General features: G+C 39.0%; 2 protein-coding genes across 3 annotated transcripts in view; one reads left to right on the top strand and one right to left on the bottom strand.

Annotated features, from left to right (window-relative positions):
- Window positions 1-1,145: 1,145 nt before the first annotated feature.
- Window positions 1,146-8,213, bottom strand: nrm (nurim). Its single transcript, XM_071367270.1, has 4 exons — window positions 8,013-8,213; window positions 4,364-4,557; window positions 4,070-4,246; window positions 1,146-3,698 (listed from the first exon to the last, which is right to left on the bottom strand). The coding sequence occupies exons 1-4, from the start codon at window positions 8,161-8,163 to the stop codon at window positions 3,393-3,395; spliced, it is 828 nt and encodes a 275-aa protein (XP_071223371.1). The 5' UTR covers window positions 8,164-8,213; the 3' UTR covers window positions 1,146-3,392.
- Window positions 8,214-13,405: 5,192 nt separating this feature from the next.
- The window catches only part of LOC139554457 (CUB domain-containing protein 1-like), a 29,168-nt gene continuing 26,565 nt past the window's right edge, over window positions 13,406-16,008 (top strand). Inside the window, exons 1-2 of one of the 2 annotated variants that reach the window (XM_071367269.1) lie at window positions 13,406-13,508; window positions 13,650-13,721. In XM_071367269.1, the coding sequence (XP_071223370.1) occupies window positions 13,655-13,721 (67 nt within the window). In that variant the 5' untranslated portion in view covers window positions 13,406-13,508; window positions 13,650-13,654. The other variant, XM_071367268.1, reaches the window with a different exon arrangement.

Genomic DNA, 16,008 nt, shown 5'->3' with positions numbered 1-16,008 from the left:
AATGTAACAATGATAATTTAATATTTTTGTCTCTACCTTTCCGTTTCTATGGACCCCTCCCTTTTGTAACAAGCCATCATATCTTGTCAGTCCACTAGGGACTTTTATCACATGTAAGTGTTTGTGTGTTTATGTATTCTGTGTTATTATTTAGGTAGTTAGTATATAAATAATTAAGCCAAGTTGTGTATTGCTGATTCATCAACAAGGTTAGGCTTCTTGCAGATATCAAGGAGTATGTGACGTTCAGAATGAGACTGATATGAGGTAATGATTTAATAACTGATGTAAGATATATCTTTAGAGTTTAAGTCGGGAGATAGTAACTCATTAAACAACATTTTCCCGTGGTGCCCCAAATTCCTAATGAGTTAATTGTTATATGATTAATTTAATTCAGTAACAATTAAACATAGTTAGTTAATCAAATAAATAAGTGATCAGATTAATGATAGTCAAGTCAAGACAGTGTTATTTCATAGATTTGATGTCTTCACTATTATTCTTCAATGTAGAAAATAAGTAATAAAATAAATAAAAACCTTGAATAAGTAGGTGTGTCCAAACTTGTGTTGCATTTTTCTTTCCGTTTTGGCGACCACCAAATCAAAATGCATCACTCCAAAATGTAGCTGGTTGAAATCAATAGAATGAGAGGGGCGAGTCGGATTACACGTCCTGTTCAAACTAACCACACGGAATCTGGGAATAACAGTCCAATAGAACTGTGTCCAAAATCTGACATGATTTTTCTACTGGATTCTTGTATTGGAATCCTATAGGATAAAATCCTATAGGATAGGTTCCAAAATCTGATAGGAGTTTCTGTTGGATTTTTTAACATTCAGATTAGACAGTTGAGGAATCATGCATAAGAGAATAGCCTACATCCCTCAAACTCAACTCTTAACCTTGAAGTCAGTTCCACTGCTTTTTTAAAAATCGTTCCCCTCTAAATCAGGGACTGATTGAGACTTGGGACCCCAGATGGGTGTAATTCACTTTCAGGTAGAACAAAAAACCATCAGGCTCCGAACTTCGTAGGGTAAGAGTTGAATACTCCTGGCCTACATCAATGGTAAGAGCCTAAATCAAACTTAAATTAACTCTAAAAAAGAATGACAAAAAATGACAATAGAAAAAAATGCATTATGGCTTGCATTTATTGAGATATTTTGTTTTAGTTGCTTATAATTTGTTCCAGTGTAACAAAGAACTTGTGTTGGTACCAAACTGATGAAAATATGGCATCACATGAACAGTTTGCTCTAAGGTAGTTTCACCTATATATTATCTTATAAAATTAATTCATGTAGTTAAAAAATATACTGTAATTAGACCTATATAAAATAATGAAACAATGAATACCTTATCCTCTCCTATAATCCATGCTCACAATTGGAATTAGAAGGAATTCAGCTATTCAAGTCCTTATACGTTGATTTACTGCAACACAAAGGACAAGTCAAGGACACAACGCCATAAAACAATGATGATGGAGAGAAAAGGAGAAGACAAAGACACCCTCAGAATGTGTGTGGGGAAATAGGAAAGGAACAGGATAAATACAACTAAACGAAAGACAACAGCAAAATGTAGCACTGACAATCCAATTTTTGACAATAATACAGTGTGGAACAGCAGTTGGCACATAATTAGAATACTAGAATGGCCATGAACCTCGATGGGATACAGGTCAGCCATTTTTGTCAGGAAGTTGGTCAACCATGGTTTGCCAGTGAAGTGATAGTGTAAAAAAATGATAATTTTAAGAATTTATCTACACTGTGTTTGTAAGCTAGCTAGCCAGCCAGCTTTAGCAGAAAGATTTATTTTCTCAAATTAACTGCCAATATGCCAACATCCCACAGCCATACACTGGCTGACATCAGTTGATGATAGGACTTAGACAAGTTGTTAATGCGACAAGTAGCCTACTGATATTGTATCATATAATAGAACTCACAGCTTCCCAAGGAGGCATTTATGGTCTGTTTACATATATTTTAGAGGCTATTTATACAGAAAATGTGTAGAAAACCCGTATAAACTGAATTTATAATTATGACAATAATTCTAATACACAATTTCTTATGTCATATGCCTTACTTTTATTTTCCTGCATAAGTAAAATCAGGATTGTACCTCTACTGCCATTCATTCAAGTTAGACTGGTTTGGATTTCTCCCTGACCAAAATGGCTGCAATTCCTGGAAGTTTGACAGTTTATGACATAGAGATCCTATTAAATTACTAGAAGGGCTATGAGTTAGCACTTGGTGGTGAAATGTAAAATGTAATGTTATGTTGATAGGCTATATAAAAATATACTCTTTTCGATAAAAAAAATATATATATTCGGAGTAATTACTCACTAATACATTGATGTTAAAAGCTATGCCTAAATGCTTGGTGGCATATTTACAGACGTTCTGAATCTGATCATTTTCTAAAATCAACAGTGTTACCCCTACCAAGTGAAGTTAACAAACAACTGCAGTGTGTACTTTTGTCAATTGCTGGAGGCAGCCACACAAACATCCCATCTGATCCCATTCATGTATGTCTAGTAATAAAGCTTTCGCCAGTTTGTAGTCCCCAAAAAACAGAAATTAGTTACCTGTGGTCTTTCAGCCATTTCTATAAGGGAAATGAATGGGGAAAGAATGGGGTTTTGGGATAAACACCAGAAAGAGTCTGAGGTGAACACAGGCTTAGGAGATCTTGCACATTTTGATCTATGAGATAACCAGGGTTGGGGTCAATTCCATTTCAATTCAAAAAGTACAATGAAATCCTAACGCCAATTCTCTTCCAATGCTTTTCAATTCTGAACATGTTGAGTGGAAATTGGAATTGATGTGCTTGTTTTGATTACATAAATGCTTCAAATGAACAAAAATGGACATTAGCTGATGAAGATGATCTAATTGAACAAAACCTATAAGATCTCCTAAACCTGTTTTTACCACAGATCTTATTTTGGCGTTGAGTCAAAAAAAACATTAATTTTCCCATAGGCTTTGACCAATGAGCTATGGCAGAGTTAAGTGCCTTCAAAAAGATGCCATTACTCTTGCTCTCTATAACCAGGTTTCCATCCAACCTTTTTATGCCAGTAAAGTCCATGCCGTATAATGCAATTTTTTGTATGAGAATACCATCGGAAGAGTTTAAAATGCGAAGGAAACTTTAACTTTAAAAAAATGTTTAATTAAAAATATTCTGTACATCGGAATTTAACCACAAAAGGCATTTAATCCCCAACAAGTCAATTTGATGGAAACATCTTTAGTGGGAAAATGTGCATATTGTTTTAATGTGGATTTTAGAATATTCTTATGTTTTGGCAATTGGATGGAAACCTAGCTTACAACACCCATGACTTCAATTCACTCTTGCTTGTGGTTGTCATTGTTCTGAGCAGTGCCATCCTGTGGCAAAGAGAAGAGCCGCAGTTTGCTATGCAGCTGGACACTGAGGTAGGCACAGTCCTGCGTATCCAGGGAGTGAGCCAGGGCCAGGTAGGCCGACAGACTCCCTGCCAGCAGCAGCCTGTCCAGGGGCAGGGCAGGGAGGAGCCACAGCACCACAGCCAGCTCCACACACACGGGGTGACGCAGGTGGGCGAAGAGACGCTGAGCCCGGGGGGACTTGAGAGCCAGAGGGTCTCCCAAACCAAGGCACTCATAATAAACCTGAGAGAGATGGAGGGATGGAAGAGGGAGGGAGACCGGGAGAAAGGGATAAATGACTTATTGCAGATATTATACCAGTTATTTACATTCCATCAGAAGGATGTTCTTAATCATTCTATCGCTGACTAATTCCAGCTTTGGCATCACATCAAAGACAGAATTTATGCAGATGATTAAAATTGTAGGACTATTATAGTAGTATTTGTACATTTACAAGTGCGTGGGAGAGGGACAATGATCAAATGTGATGCATGAAAACGCTTTGGCGTAACCAGTGTCAAAGTGAACAGTATCACTCAAACTAGTGGTCCTCTGATCGCAATCACGTGACTGCAATCTTACTCTGTTACAGCTGCATGGGTTTACTTCACCTGCTTGATGCCCAGTAGTTCAGGATAGTCAAAGATCAGCAGTATACTGCAGATGATGGACCAGCAGAGGAAGTGCAAGGTGAAACAGAGCAGGGGGAACCAGGTATTCCATGGGGCATTACGTACTGACCACAGACAGGGTGCATCCGTCACAGGCTGCCAGTAATGCATCAATATCTATAACAGGGACAAGACAGTGAAGTATGACAGCAAAAGGGGTATTTAAATGTAGAATTGTCAAAAAATGTTAAGACCGTGAGATTTTATAAATGAAAGTGTGTGTGTGTGTGTTACCTGGAGAGCCAGAGCAGTGGTGGAGCAGTACATGGCCCGGTTCAGTACCCCCAGGACAGACTGACAGGCCTGTTTGACTGGAGCCCAGGCCAATAGGCTGTGCTGGACAATAAAAAGAGCCAGAAGCCCCAGATCCACAACCACAGACTTGAGAACAGAGCTGTCCCGCAAAGCTACAGACCATGGCACAGAGTCTATATAAAATATAGAGATATGGACAGAGAGATACGATAAGTATATGGCGTGGTAGGTTAGCTGTTGGTGATTATCAGTACAAGACAACAACAAAGTCTTGGAGCAAAGTATAATGATGAATTCCCATTGTTGAAGTGATCTTGTTAGTCAGAGGGTCCCGGTCTTGGCCCTGTTTCCCAAAAGCATTGGTTCTAACGATGAACATAGCCTTAACCTCTAAGGGATCGGTGCCGTTATACAGGGACGGTTGTTGCTAACGTGCGCTAATGTGACTAGAATGACGTTGTAAGTAACAGCAAACTTTCCAGGACATAGACATGTCTTATATGGGCAGAAAGATTAACAAGATTTTAAGCTAACTGCACTATCCAATTTACAGTATCTATTACAGTGAAAAAATACCATGCTATTGTTTGAGGAGAGTTCACAAAAACAAAAAACGTTTATCACGGCAACTGGTTTGATACACTCACCTCTGAAGGTAAATAATGTACTTACATTCAGTAATCTTGCTCTGATTTGTCATCCTGAGGGTCCCAGAGATAAAATGTAGCATAGTTTTGTTTGATAATTATATTGTTATAGTCAAATGTAGGAACTGGGATCTACAGTTTGAATCCCTGCTGTCTCTGGCTCCACACCTACCCCACCCGGCCATCTAGATGTGTGAAAGTTAGTGTATAAGCTAGAGGTCGACCGATTAATCGGAATGGCCGATTATTTGGGGCCGATTTCAAGTTTTCATAACAATCGCAAATCGGTAATTTTGGACTCCGATTTTGCCAATATATATTTTTTTTTACACCTTTATATAACTAGGCAAGTCAGTTAAGAACACATTCTTATTTTCAATGACGGCCTAGGAACGGTGGGTTAACTGCCTTGTTCAGGGGCAGAACGACAGATTTTTACCTTGTCAGCTCAGGGATTCAATCTTGCAACCTTACGGTTAACTAGTCCAACGCTCTAACCACCTGCCTGACGAGGAGCCCGCCTGTTACGCGAATGCAGTAAGAAGCCAAGAGAAGTTGCTAGCTAGCATTAAACTTATCTTATAAAACACAATCAATCAATCAATCATAATCACTAGTTATAACTACACACAGTTGATGATATTACTAGTTTATCTAGCGTGTCCTGCATTGCATATAATCGATGCAGTGTGCATTCGCGAAAAAGGACTGTCGTTGCTCCAACGTGTACCTAACCATAAACATCAATGCCTTTCTTAAAATCAATACACAGAAGTATATTTTTTTAAACCTGCATATTTAGCTAAAGAAATCCAGGTTAGCAGGCAATATTAACCAGGTGAAATTGTGACAATTCTCTTGCGTTCATTGCACGCAGAGTCAGGGTATATGCGCAACAGTTTGGGCCGCCTGGCTCATTGCGAACCAATTTGCCAGAATTTTACGTAATTATGACATAACATTGAAGGTTGTGCAATATAACAGGAATATTTAGACTGATGGATGCCACCCGTTAGATAAAATACGTAAAGGTTCCGTATTTCACTGAAAGAATAAATGTTTTGTTTTCGAGATGATAGTTTCCGGATTCATGAAAATAAAGGAGAGCCGCACACTCTAGGAGCTCAGATGCAAAAATGTAATATCCAACGTTTCGACAGCCAAGCTGTCTTCATCAGGGTATAATCACAAACACTGCGGAATGACTCGTTTATATAGTGTCAAAAGACACACAGGTGTCAGTAATCATGGCCAAGAGTGGCCAAATATCATTGGTTAATTCTCAAATATTAAAATGGCATACAAAGAACAGCATACAAAAAACAAATGGATAGCATACGATCATAGATTCAATCATAGATTCAACCACATTAATGACCTAAGGCTTGTATTTCTGTGTGTTATGTTATAATTAAGTCTATGATTTGATAGAGCAGTCTGACTGAGCGATGGTGGGCACCAGCAGGCTCGTAAGCATTCATTCAAACAGCACTTTCGTGCGTTTTGCCAGCAGCTCTGCTGTTTATGAATTCAAGCCTATCAACTCCCGAGATTAGGCTGGTGTAACCGATGTGAAATGGCTAGCTAGTTAGCGGGGTGCGCGCTAATAGCGTTTCAAACGTCACTCGCTCTGAGACTTGGAGTAGTTGTTCCCCTTGGTCTGCATGGGTAACGCTGCTTCGAGGGTGGCTGTTGTCGATGTGTTCCTGGTTCGAGCCCAGGTAGGAGCGAGGAGAGGGACGGAAGCTATACTGTTATACTGGCAATACTAAAGTGCCTATAAGAACATCCAATAGTCAAAGGTATATGAAATACAAATCGTATAGAGAGAAATAGTCCTATAATAATGACAACCTAAAACTTAAGTTTTAGGTTGAAGGTTGAAGACTCATGTTAAAAGGAACCACCAGCTTTCATATGTTCTCATGTTCTGAGCAAGGAACTTAAACGTTAGCTTTCTTACATGGCACATATTGCACTTTTACTTTCTTCTCCAACACTTTGCTTTTGCATTATTTAAACCAAATTGAACATGTTTCATTATTTATTTGAGGCCAAATTGATTTTATTGATGTATTATATTAAGTTAAAATAAGTGTTCATTCAGTATTGTTGTAATTGTCATTATTCCAAATACATTTTAAAAATCGGCCTATTAATCGGTATCGGCGTTGAAAAATCATAATCGATCGAACTCTAGTATAAGCTAATGATCTATCATGTATGACATTCCTGGGAGTGTGTAAACTTAAATTTGTATTACCATATCATTTTTGTATGTTCTCTATAGTTATGTACTTGAAAATGTATCAATTGACCAATTCGGCACATTCGGGCAGACTTCATAGAAAATATTGTGCAGTATTTCAATGCTTCACTGGATCAATCTGAAACTTTGCACACACACTGCTGTCATCTAGTGGCCAAAATCTAAATTGTGCCTAGACTCTTGATATTATATTATTGCATGTTTTTTTGTTTTTCTTTATCTTTTACCAGATCTACATGTTTTATATTCTCCTACATTCATTTCACATTTCCACAAACTTCAAAGTGTTTCCTTTCAAATGGGATCAAGAATATGTATATCCTTGCTTCAGGTCCTGAGCTACAGCCAGTTAGATTTGGGTATGTCATTTTAGGTGAAAATTGAAGAAAAAAAAGAGTCCGATCCTTAATTAAGTTAAGATGCTTTGGGGAAACCGGGCCATGTTCAGCTAACATTGTTTTGCACGGGCACATTAACGTTACATCACAGCGTTCGATTTCGACTGCAGTACTTTTTTCTACGGTCTCGGTTCCAGTTCCAAAAGTATTTATTGAGATGAATGAAACATTCAAAAAAACATTCTAACTTGCTACTGAAACAATGTATCCGGAAGTTGCAACAGCTGTGAACCGTTTGTATAGTTTGAGACCAGAATGTGCTACTTTTCCTGATGAACACACACAACCCTTTGCCAAAAAGTCAGGAAACATACCTTGACACAGTAGCGACTCTCCAGTGATGTTATGATATATCGCTCGAAATGAGATAAAACGAACAAAGTCTGCACCGGTTATAAAAACGAAGACAAAGTTTAACAGCGCCAAGACGCAAAGGGTCATACCACGAGCAGTGACTGACGCCATTTCAATATGGACCTTTTCCTCATTAGGCAGAAAAAAAGAGAGGCGTCGCCTCTTCCTCTGTGCTGATCGGGATCCTTGGGACGTAGCTTAACCGTAAACATAGCGCTTACCTATCCGTCCCAAGGATCCCAGATAGCAATGACCCTGCTGCTTTTGCAAAAATGTTCACTACAGTCGGTAGTTTCTTCCGGGAGGTGAGCGGTGTGGACAAATATTAACACTTGATGTCGCTGTTAACCTGAGTGAGACTTGAAGAGTAAAGACCTGGGTTCGGAATCCCACGAGCATGTAAAAAACTTTCATTTGACTTACTCAATGCTGATACAGTACATAACTGTCCAATAAAGGAGACACCTTCTTACTTTGAGCTTTTTTATATATATTATTATACACATAAAAGCCTCACAAATTGGACAGAAAAATCAACACGTGATTAATTTTGCACATCACAATATCAAATGTATATTAAAGGAAGCCCAGCTCAGCATCTCGTGGTACACCGCTCTGATTATCACGTGTAGGTTAATCTCCCAATCAAACCTCAAATCAACATCACAGTGATAGCACTCCACATGGTAACGTCTGTCCAAGGTCACTACCTGAATGGACTCTCTTGAGCCCTAAGGGAAGACAGATATACAGACAAAGGTTCAGATCCTTCTCTGGACAGACAACTCATTATAAACACATGCACCATTTAGCCAAATAGCCTTATATCATAGCCTGTGTCCCAGTCTGTTTGGATCTGCTCAGAAACAACGGGCACCCAGGCTATTATGCCATGCTTTTAGTTAGAACCTGCTCAAACATTCAAAAGCAAGATATCATAGTTAACCTCAGATGGCAGAATTGGCTGGCCACAAGTCGCACAGCCACAAGTCTGAGAAATGGACACGAGGTAAATGAAATAGAGAAATGTGATTGACTCAATTGTGGTAATAGTTTAATCATTATTGCTGTGCTGTATAAGGGTGTGTCTGTAACAGGGTGTTGATGTTGATTTAAGGGTGTGTGGTGGTCTTGCTCATTGTGTTGGAGTAGTAATGCGGTCAAACTCGCCTGTGGTAGTCTCTGGCACAGTAAACCTTTTCTTTTATTAAATATCCACAGGCATTACAGAATTCTGGAGTGCTTTCAAAGTAATTGAAAAATAGCGTATACTTAATCAAATTCTCATAACAAGAGACAGTACTTGATTAACTAATTGAATACGTTTGAATATACTGAATGTCCTTTGCATAAAAATGAAGAAGCAGAACCCCACCCTTCACTGATATCTGATTTAAAGACATTGAGATGCTTACCAGGAAGTCATCTTCACAAAAGATTATTATTGACATGTAGTAAAATGGCCTGCCTTTTAGCGTTTTTGTGTGCATGTTTGTGTGTAGAATAGATGCATGCACTGCACTGCACTGCAGGTGAAACAGGTGTCATGGTATAGCTTTCCCATTGCCTGGCAAGCCCGGCCAATACCATATACTGCGTCACTACATCTTCCACAGCTCCCTGAAATTGTCAGACCACACACACACAATACACACAAACTACACATTGTAACTACGTTTCTTTCAGTATCCCTCGATCATCCAGCAAGAGCTGCACGGTCAACTGAAATACTCTGACATCAGTACTGGTCTGGGAGTCCATCTCCACTTCCAGAAGCCTCTCTATGTGAGCTTCTAATTTTAGAGTCTCTGGCTGTAAGGGGAGCCCCTGTCCGGGTTTATAGGAGCTCAGAGGGACGTGGTCTGGTGGTGTCCCTTGGGGGCCAGCTAGCCCACTGGCTTCTACAGAAAGGGGTAGGACTGGCTGAGGAAGGACAGACGAGGCCAGCTGGACACTCAACAACTTGGAGTTGAGCAAAGCTTTGAGATGTTTGGGACAACATAGCAGGGGGGAGAAGGAGATCAATTATGCTGTGTTCATAACCTAGTGGGAAGTGGAAATTAACCATGCACAACTTGGGAAAATCCACTTGAACGGCCCTCCAACTGGTAATTACTAGTGGGAATCTCGTCTCTCATCCTGAGCTCCCACGTGTGTTGATTTAATCATTATTTAACTGTGCAAGTCAGTTTAAAAGTAACTGTCTAGTAAAAATCTCACTTTTAAAAGTTCATATTTTGTTAACTCATACCCGAAAAGTAATTATAGGTAATATTTAATAGAAATCTGGAAACACTGGGCAGTTACTTTAATCAGTGACCATTAGTTGTGTGTTGCTGCCCTCATGTGGTCTTCCTAGGGTTCCTATCTTGTGCCCTGGGCTCCATCTCAGGAATGCTAGCCATGTGGCATAAGGCATGTGGAGGCAGGAGGATGTCTCAATACTGCAATGAGAGAAAAGCCCAAAAGTTGACATCTGCACGGGTCCACTGAAAAAAACCCTGATACATGATGACACTGTGGCAGATACGGTTGTTTATGAAGTCTTTCATCAACAAATAACACAGGTTAGCCTATATCGAAATGTGTCATAAGCATTCTGTCAAATAAAAAACTATAGCCTAAACTACACCTTCTTTATTTTTTCAAATTGTCTTTGGAAAACACAATCTCCCTTTCCTAGTGTACTAAAATATTGATGTTCCAGAAAATAAATAATACATAACCTCAGAATTGGGCCTGCCCTCTGCAATATAATCAACACAACACACAATGAGGGGATGCACAATGTTTGCCCAAAGAATGCTGCACACTTTAAAACGTAGTCTTCTCACAATTAATGAAATATTGTTATTCATTGTAGGGCATCAATAAAGCCAAAACAGAGAGGGAGGGTGTCAAGGCTTCAACGGCAACCTGGACTCAGGGGTAGACGTAACATAGATGCGGTAAAGGAGTCAATGGAACATCTGCAAGGAGTCAATGGAACACAGACGTTCCATTGACCAGATTGGCACTCCTTCAACAAATCTGATCAAACAAACTAAATATTTGTCAAATCTGTCATGATTTTTGTATTGTAACTGGCCTACAATGTGGTTACTGATTTGGATATATTTGGCTGTTTTCACTGAATAAGTTGTCCCTTTTCAGGGTCAGAAGAAGTACTTTCTAAATGCTAACTCCCGTTCGTATAAACTGGTTAGCATAGCTAGCATACAGAAATCGGTGGTGGTAGTCAAATTCGTTTCTAACTGTAATGCAGTTGATTGGTAACGATGACATGAACACGTGTTGGGGTTGACATCAGTGGAGGTTCCTCAGAGGAGGAAGGGGAGGACCATCTTCCTCAGTGAATTTTATACCAATAAAAATAGTAAAACATTAAAAAAGTTATCCTTTTTCGATAAAACTATACTGAATATAATCACGTCACCAGATAATTTATTAAAACACACTATTTTGCAAAGAAGGTCTGCAGTAGCCTCAACAGCACTCTGTAGGGTAGCACCATGGTGTAGCTGGAGAACAGCTAGCTTCCGTCCTCCTCTGGGTACATTGACTTCAATACAAAACCTAGGAGGCTCATGGTTCTAACCCCCTTCCATAGAATTACACAGGAATAATGACTTACTCACAGTAACTTCCGAAGGACGTCTTCCAACCTATCAGAGCTCTTGCAGCATGAACTGAATTGTTTTCCACCCAATCAAAGGATCAGAGAATTAATCTAGTACTGAAAGCATAAGATACAGCTAGCTAGCACTGCAGCATATAACTTGTGGTGAGTAGTTCCAAAATGAAGGAGAAGCAAGAAAGAAATAGAGATGAGATTTTGTTAAAGAAAAATCACTTTAACTTACTTAGCTAGCAAATGCAGCTAGCTAATTTAGCCATCTGAAACACCCTGCTCAAACAGAGGGATGCTATGTTAGCTAGCTGGCTATGACATTCCAACACAACACTGAAACTCTTCCAAGACAAGGTAAGCTTTTGATTTGACTAATTTATTGCCACCGGGGCCCGCCGGTTTATTTGCTTACTGTACACTGTAACGTTACTGCATGATTTTAGCGGGTTTACTAAGAAATTAGTTATATTAGCTATGCCGACTATGACGTTACTTTAGCTAATGTGGTGACAACGATGTAGGGTGTGTGTAGCGGTTTGGCTTCGAAAGGTTTTTTCGCCTGGTCACATACAGCTGATGTGTTGTGCATTGAAGTCCACAAGCGAAGGGAAGATGTGAGAGGAGGATGCGAGAAGGAATACATAGTGGCTGCTCTGAAAGAGAACTGTGTTTATGTGTGATCGGGGTGGATTCTGTTGAAAAACATTTCTTAAACGAAGCAAACAGAACAAAACGAGGATAAACATACCTGATTTTGTCCAATAGAAACTCTCATTGGACAAATGATGGACAACTGTTGGACAAATGATTACACCTTGTATCAGCTAAATGCAGGCAGGAGTGTGCAAGGCGGTATTGAATGTGACTGTCTGTCACCTCAAATTTGTCTCTCGACCTGTGTGCACATATGTTGTAAACTTTCATTCATAGGCTAAGTTGTAGCAACCTCATGATGGGTATAGGGAAAATTTGAGTATCATGTAGTAGCCAAAACCTATCACTGTTACATTGAACTGGGTGAATGGAATATGAATGAAAGGCATCCAATATGCTTCAATAGAAATAAGGCCATGCTCATGAATTTTGTTTTTGTCCTCCCTCATCTTAAACGTCACTGACCGGCAGTGGTTGACATCCATACAAGCATTATACTCTGATTTCTACCTCAACATAGTGTGAAATACACATATAAACAATAGCCTAAATGTGGGCTAATTTTGCTGGGAGAGACTCGGGATCTTTCCCTCACGCCCTTTCCTCCATGCATTTCCATGGCAATTCCATTGTTTTGGTCGAGTTCGATGGACCTCTTTACCACGTCTATAGTAGACAAAAGTCCGGGAACACAAAAATTTGTATGATATGATATGTAATATACTTTTCATTTGTGGATGTCCGTCATCCATTTCGTATATGATATGTATACGTATGATATGTTAACAATTACAATTCATATGATACATTACAAACTGCAATTTGTACAATATGTTACGAATTTGCAGTACGTATGATACATTACAAATTCCAATTTGTTGTGGCTAATGTTAGCTAGGTGGCTAATGCTAAAGTTAGCTAGGTGGATAATGTTAGCTAGGCTGGGGGTGAAGGTTAGGAGTTAGGTTAAAGGGTTATGGGAAGGGTTAGCTAACATGCTAAATATTTTTAAGTAACCATACCAAACATAACATACTAATTTGAGTGGCCCGGATTTTCGTTTACTATGTTACGTATAGTCTAAGAGACCAGACTGTCAACGGCTAAATTCTTCCGTCAAGTTTCGACAGACCGATTTACGGTAGCCTACACGTCGCCCTGAGTGAAACAGGTAATGTAAATCAGGAAGCTACTGGTTGGTCACCGCCATTGAAAATATTTTAACCTGGGATTTAAAAAGGAAAATATCGTGGTTTTGATAACAACATTTATCCAGAAATATTTAAGGCACATCTTTTTGTCGTTTTATCAGGGGACATGCGGCCCACTACAATTTGCGCTGGAGCGCTCCTGGGATTTGTGATTTTGTTACTCAACCTGTCAGGTGAGAGAATATTCAAAACAACCATTCAAACAAAGCAAGCAGACGTTAACAATAAGTTATAAATAATGTACTGAGTGTGGCCTTTACATATTCTCAATGTTGCAGAATATGATGTTATCGATAAACGTAAGAATTATATTGTACTTCAGTGTTACAAGTTTTTAGTTTTGTATATTTGCGAGCATTAAAAAAAAGGATTATACATGATTGTGAAATAATTTAATGTAACGTTAATCTGTAACAGCGTTCTGCATATTCTTGATCCACTGCAATTGGAAATGGTTTCCAAATGGGTATGACATTTTGCCCACATGACATTTTAACGTTAGACAGGTTGGACAGACTATAAACACTGAGAAGTGAAAAGCTGAAAACGACCTCTTTATACGGAAGTTAATTTCAATAGAACACATAAGGTTGAATTTAAACTGCACTTAGGCACAATTTGTACTAAAAAAGTCAGACACCTTTCTCCAACTTGTGTCAGATATAATGTTGATTGAATTGACACTGTGAAATGAGAGGCCTAACACATAACGTGCAAGCAACATACATTGCTACAGTTTACACACCAGATAATGTGATATAAATAACCAAAGATTTGTGCTGTCCATTAATGGACGTTACATGTTCGCCTATACAAAACAGCATTATAGATTTTTCAATTATCCTGGGATTGGCGATACTCTCTTTGTTCTCAATTCTGGAAATCGTATAAATTAGTGATGGGGAGATCGATACAGTTACATATCAGTATATTATTTTGGATGATACATAGTTTTGTATCGTTTTAACAGTATTGCAATATAATTGTTGCGATAGTTGACTGTACCTGCACCAAAACTCCAGTATTTTTCATTCATAGCTTCTTCTTTATCTACTTTTTAAATAGGGAGCCAATTTGTTTTCAGCACTTTTCTTTCCATGACTGATCAAAACTCATCCTCTCATGGCTCTCTCTTGTCCCTCTGCAGCAGACATATGGTGAGAAATATGTTTGGAACATGAAATCGCAATAAAATCACAGTATCGAATCACAATACATATAGAATCGTGAGAATCGCTTATACATATTGTATCGACACCTAAATATCATGATAATATCGAATCGTAAAGTCGAGGGCAATTCCCAGACGTGTAAAAAAAAAAATATATATATATATATATATAGGTTTATTTCACCATTATTTAACCAGGTAGGCCAGTTGAGAACAAGTTCTCATTTACAACTGCGACCTGGCCAAGATAAAGCAAAGCAGTGCGACAAAAACAACAACATAGAGTTACACATAAACAAACATATAGTCAATAACACAATAGAAAAATATATGTATAGTGTGTGCAAATGTAGAAGATTATAGAGGTAAGAAAATAAATAGGCCATAGAGGCAAAATAATTACAATTTAGCAGTAACACTAGAGTGATAGATGTGCAGATAATGATGTGCAAGTAGAGATACTGGGGTGAAAAAGAGCAAGAGGGTAAGTAATAATATGGGGATGAGGTAGTTGGGTGTGCTATTTACAGATTGGCTGTGTACAGGTACAGTGATCGGTACAGAAGCTGCTCTGACAGCTGATGCTTAAAGCTAGTGAGAGAGATATGAGTCTCCAGCTTCAGTGATTTTTGCAATTCGTTCCAGTCGTTGGCAGCAGAGAACTGGAAGGAAAAGCGGCCAAAGGAAGTGTTGGCTTTGGGGATGACCAGTGAAATATACCTGCTGGAGCGCGTGCTATGGGTGGGTGTTGCTATGGTGACCAGTGAGCTGAGAAGGCGGGGGTTTACCTAGCAAAGACTTATAGATGACCTGGAGCCAGTGGGTTTGGCGACTAATATATAGCGAGGGCCAGCCAACGAGAGCATACAGGTTGCAGTGGTGGGTAGTATATGGGGCTTTGGTGACAAAACTAATGTCACTGTGATAGACTACATCCAGTTTGCTGAGTAGAGTGTTAGAGGCTATTTTGTAAATGACATCGCCGAAGTCAAGGATCGGTAGGATAGTCAGTTTTACGAGTGTATGTTTGACAGCATGAGTGAAGGAGGCTTTGTTGCGGAATAGGAAGCCGTTTGTAGATTTAATTTTGGATTGGAGATGATTAATGTGAGTCCGGAAGGAGAGTTCACAGTCTAACCAGACACCTAGGTATTTGTAGTTGTCCACATATTCTAAGTCAGAGCCATCCAAATAAACAAAAGGATGTAGAATAATTTGATATTGAGGGGAGCTAATCATAAAGGGTAAAAGATATAGCAGACAGGCCAGGGTTATACTGAGCTGAGGTT

The sequence above is a fragment of the Salvelinus alpinus genome, chromosome 26 (assembly GCF_045679555.1).
Source record: "Salvelinus alpinus chromosome 26, SLU_Salpinus.1, whole genome shotgun sequence".
NCBI lineage: Eukaryota > Metazoa > Chordata > Actinopteri > Salmoniformes > Salmonidae > Salvelinus > Salvelinus alpinus.
The sequence above is the reverse complement of the archived record's forward strand: the minus strand, read 5'-3'. Positions and strand labels throughout refer to the sequence as shown.

Excerpts from the sequence above, each read along its gene's own strand:
- nrm (XM_071367270.1), bottom strand. The coding sequence starts at position 8,163 with ATGGCGTCAGTCACTGCTCGTGGTATGACCCTTTGCGTCTTGGCGCTG. Across the intron at positions 4,558-8,012 it reads AGAGTCGCTACTGTGTCAAG|ACTCTGTGCCATGGTCTGTA; the intron begins GTATGTTTCCTG and ends TATTTTATATAG. Across the intron at positions 4,247-4,363 it reads CCACTGCTCTGGCTCTCCAG|ATATTGATGCATTACTGGCA; the intron begins GTAACACACACA and ends TCCCTGTTATAG.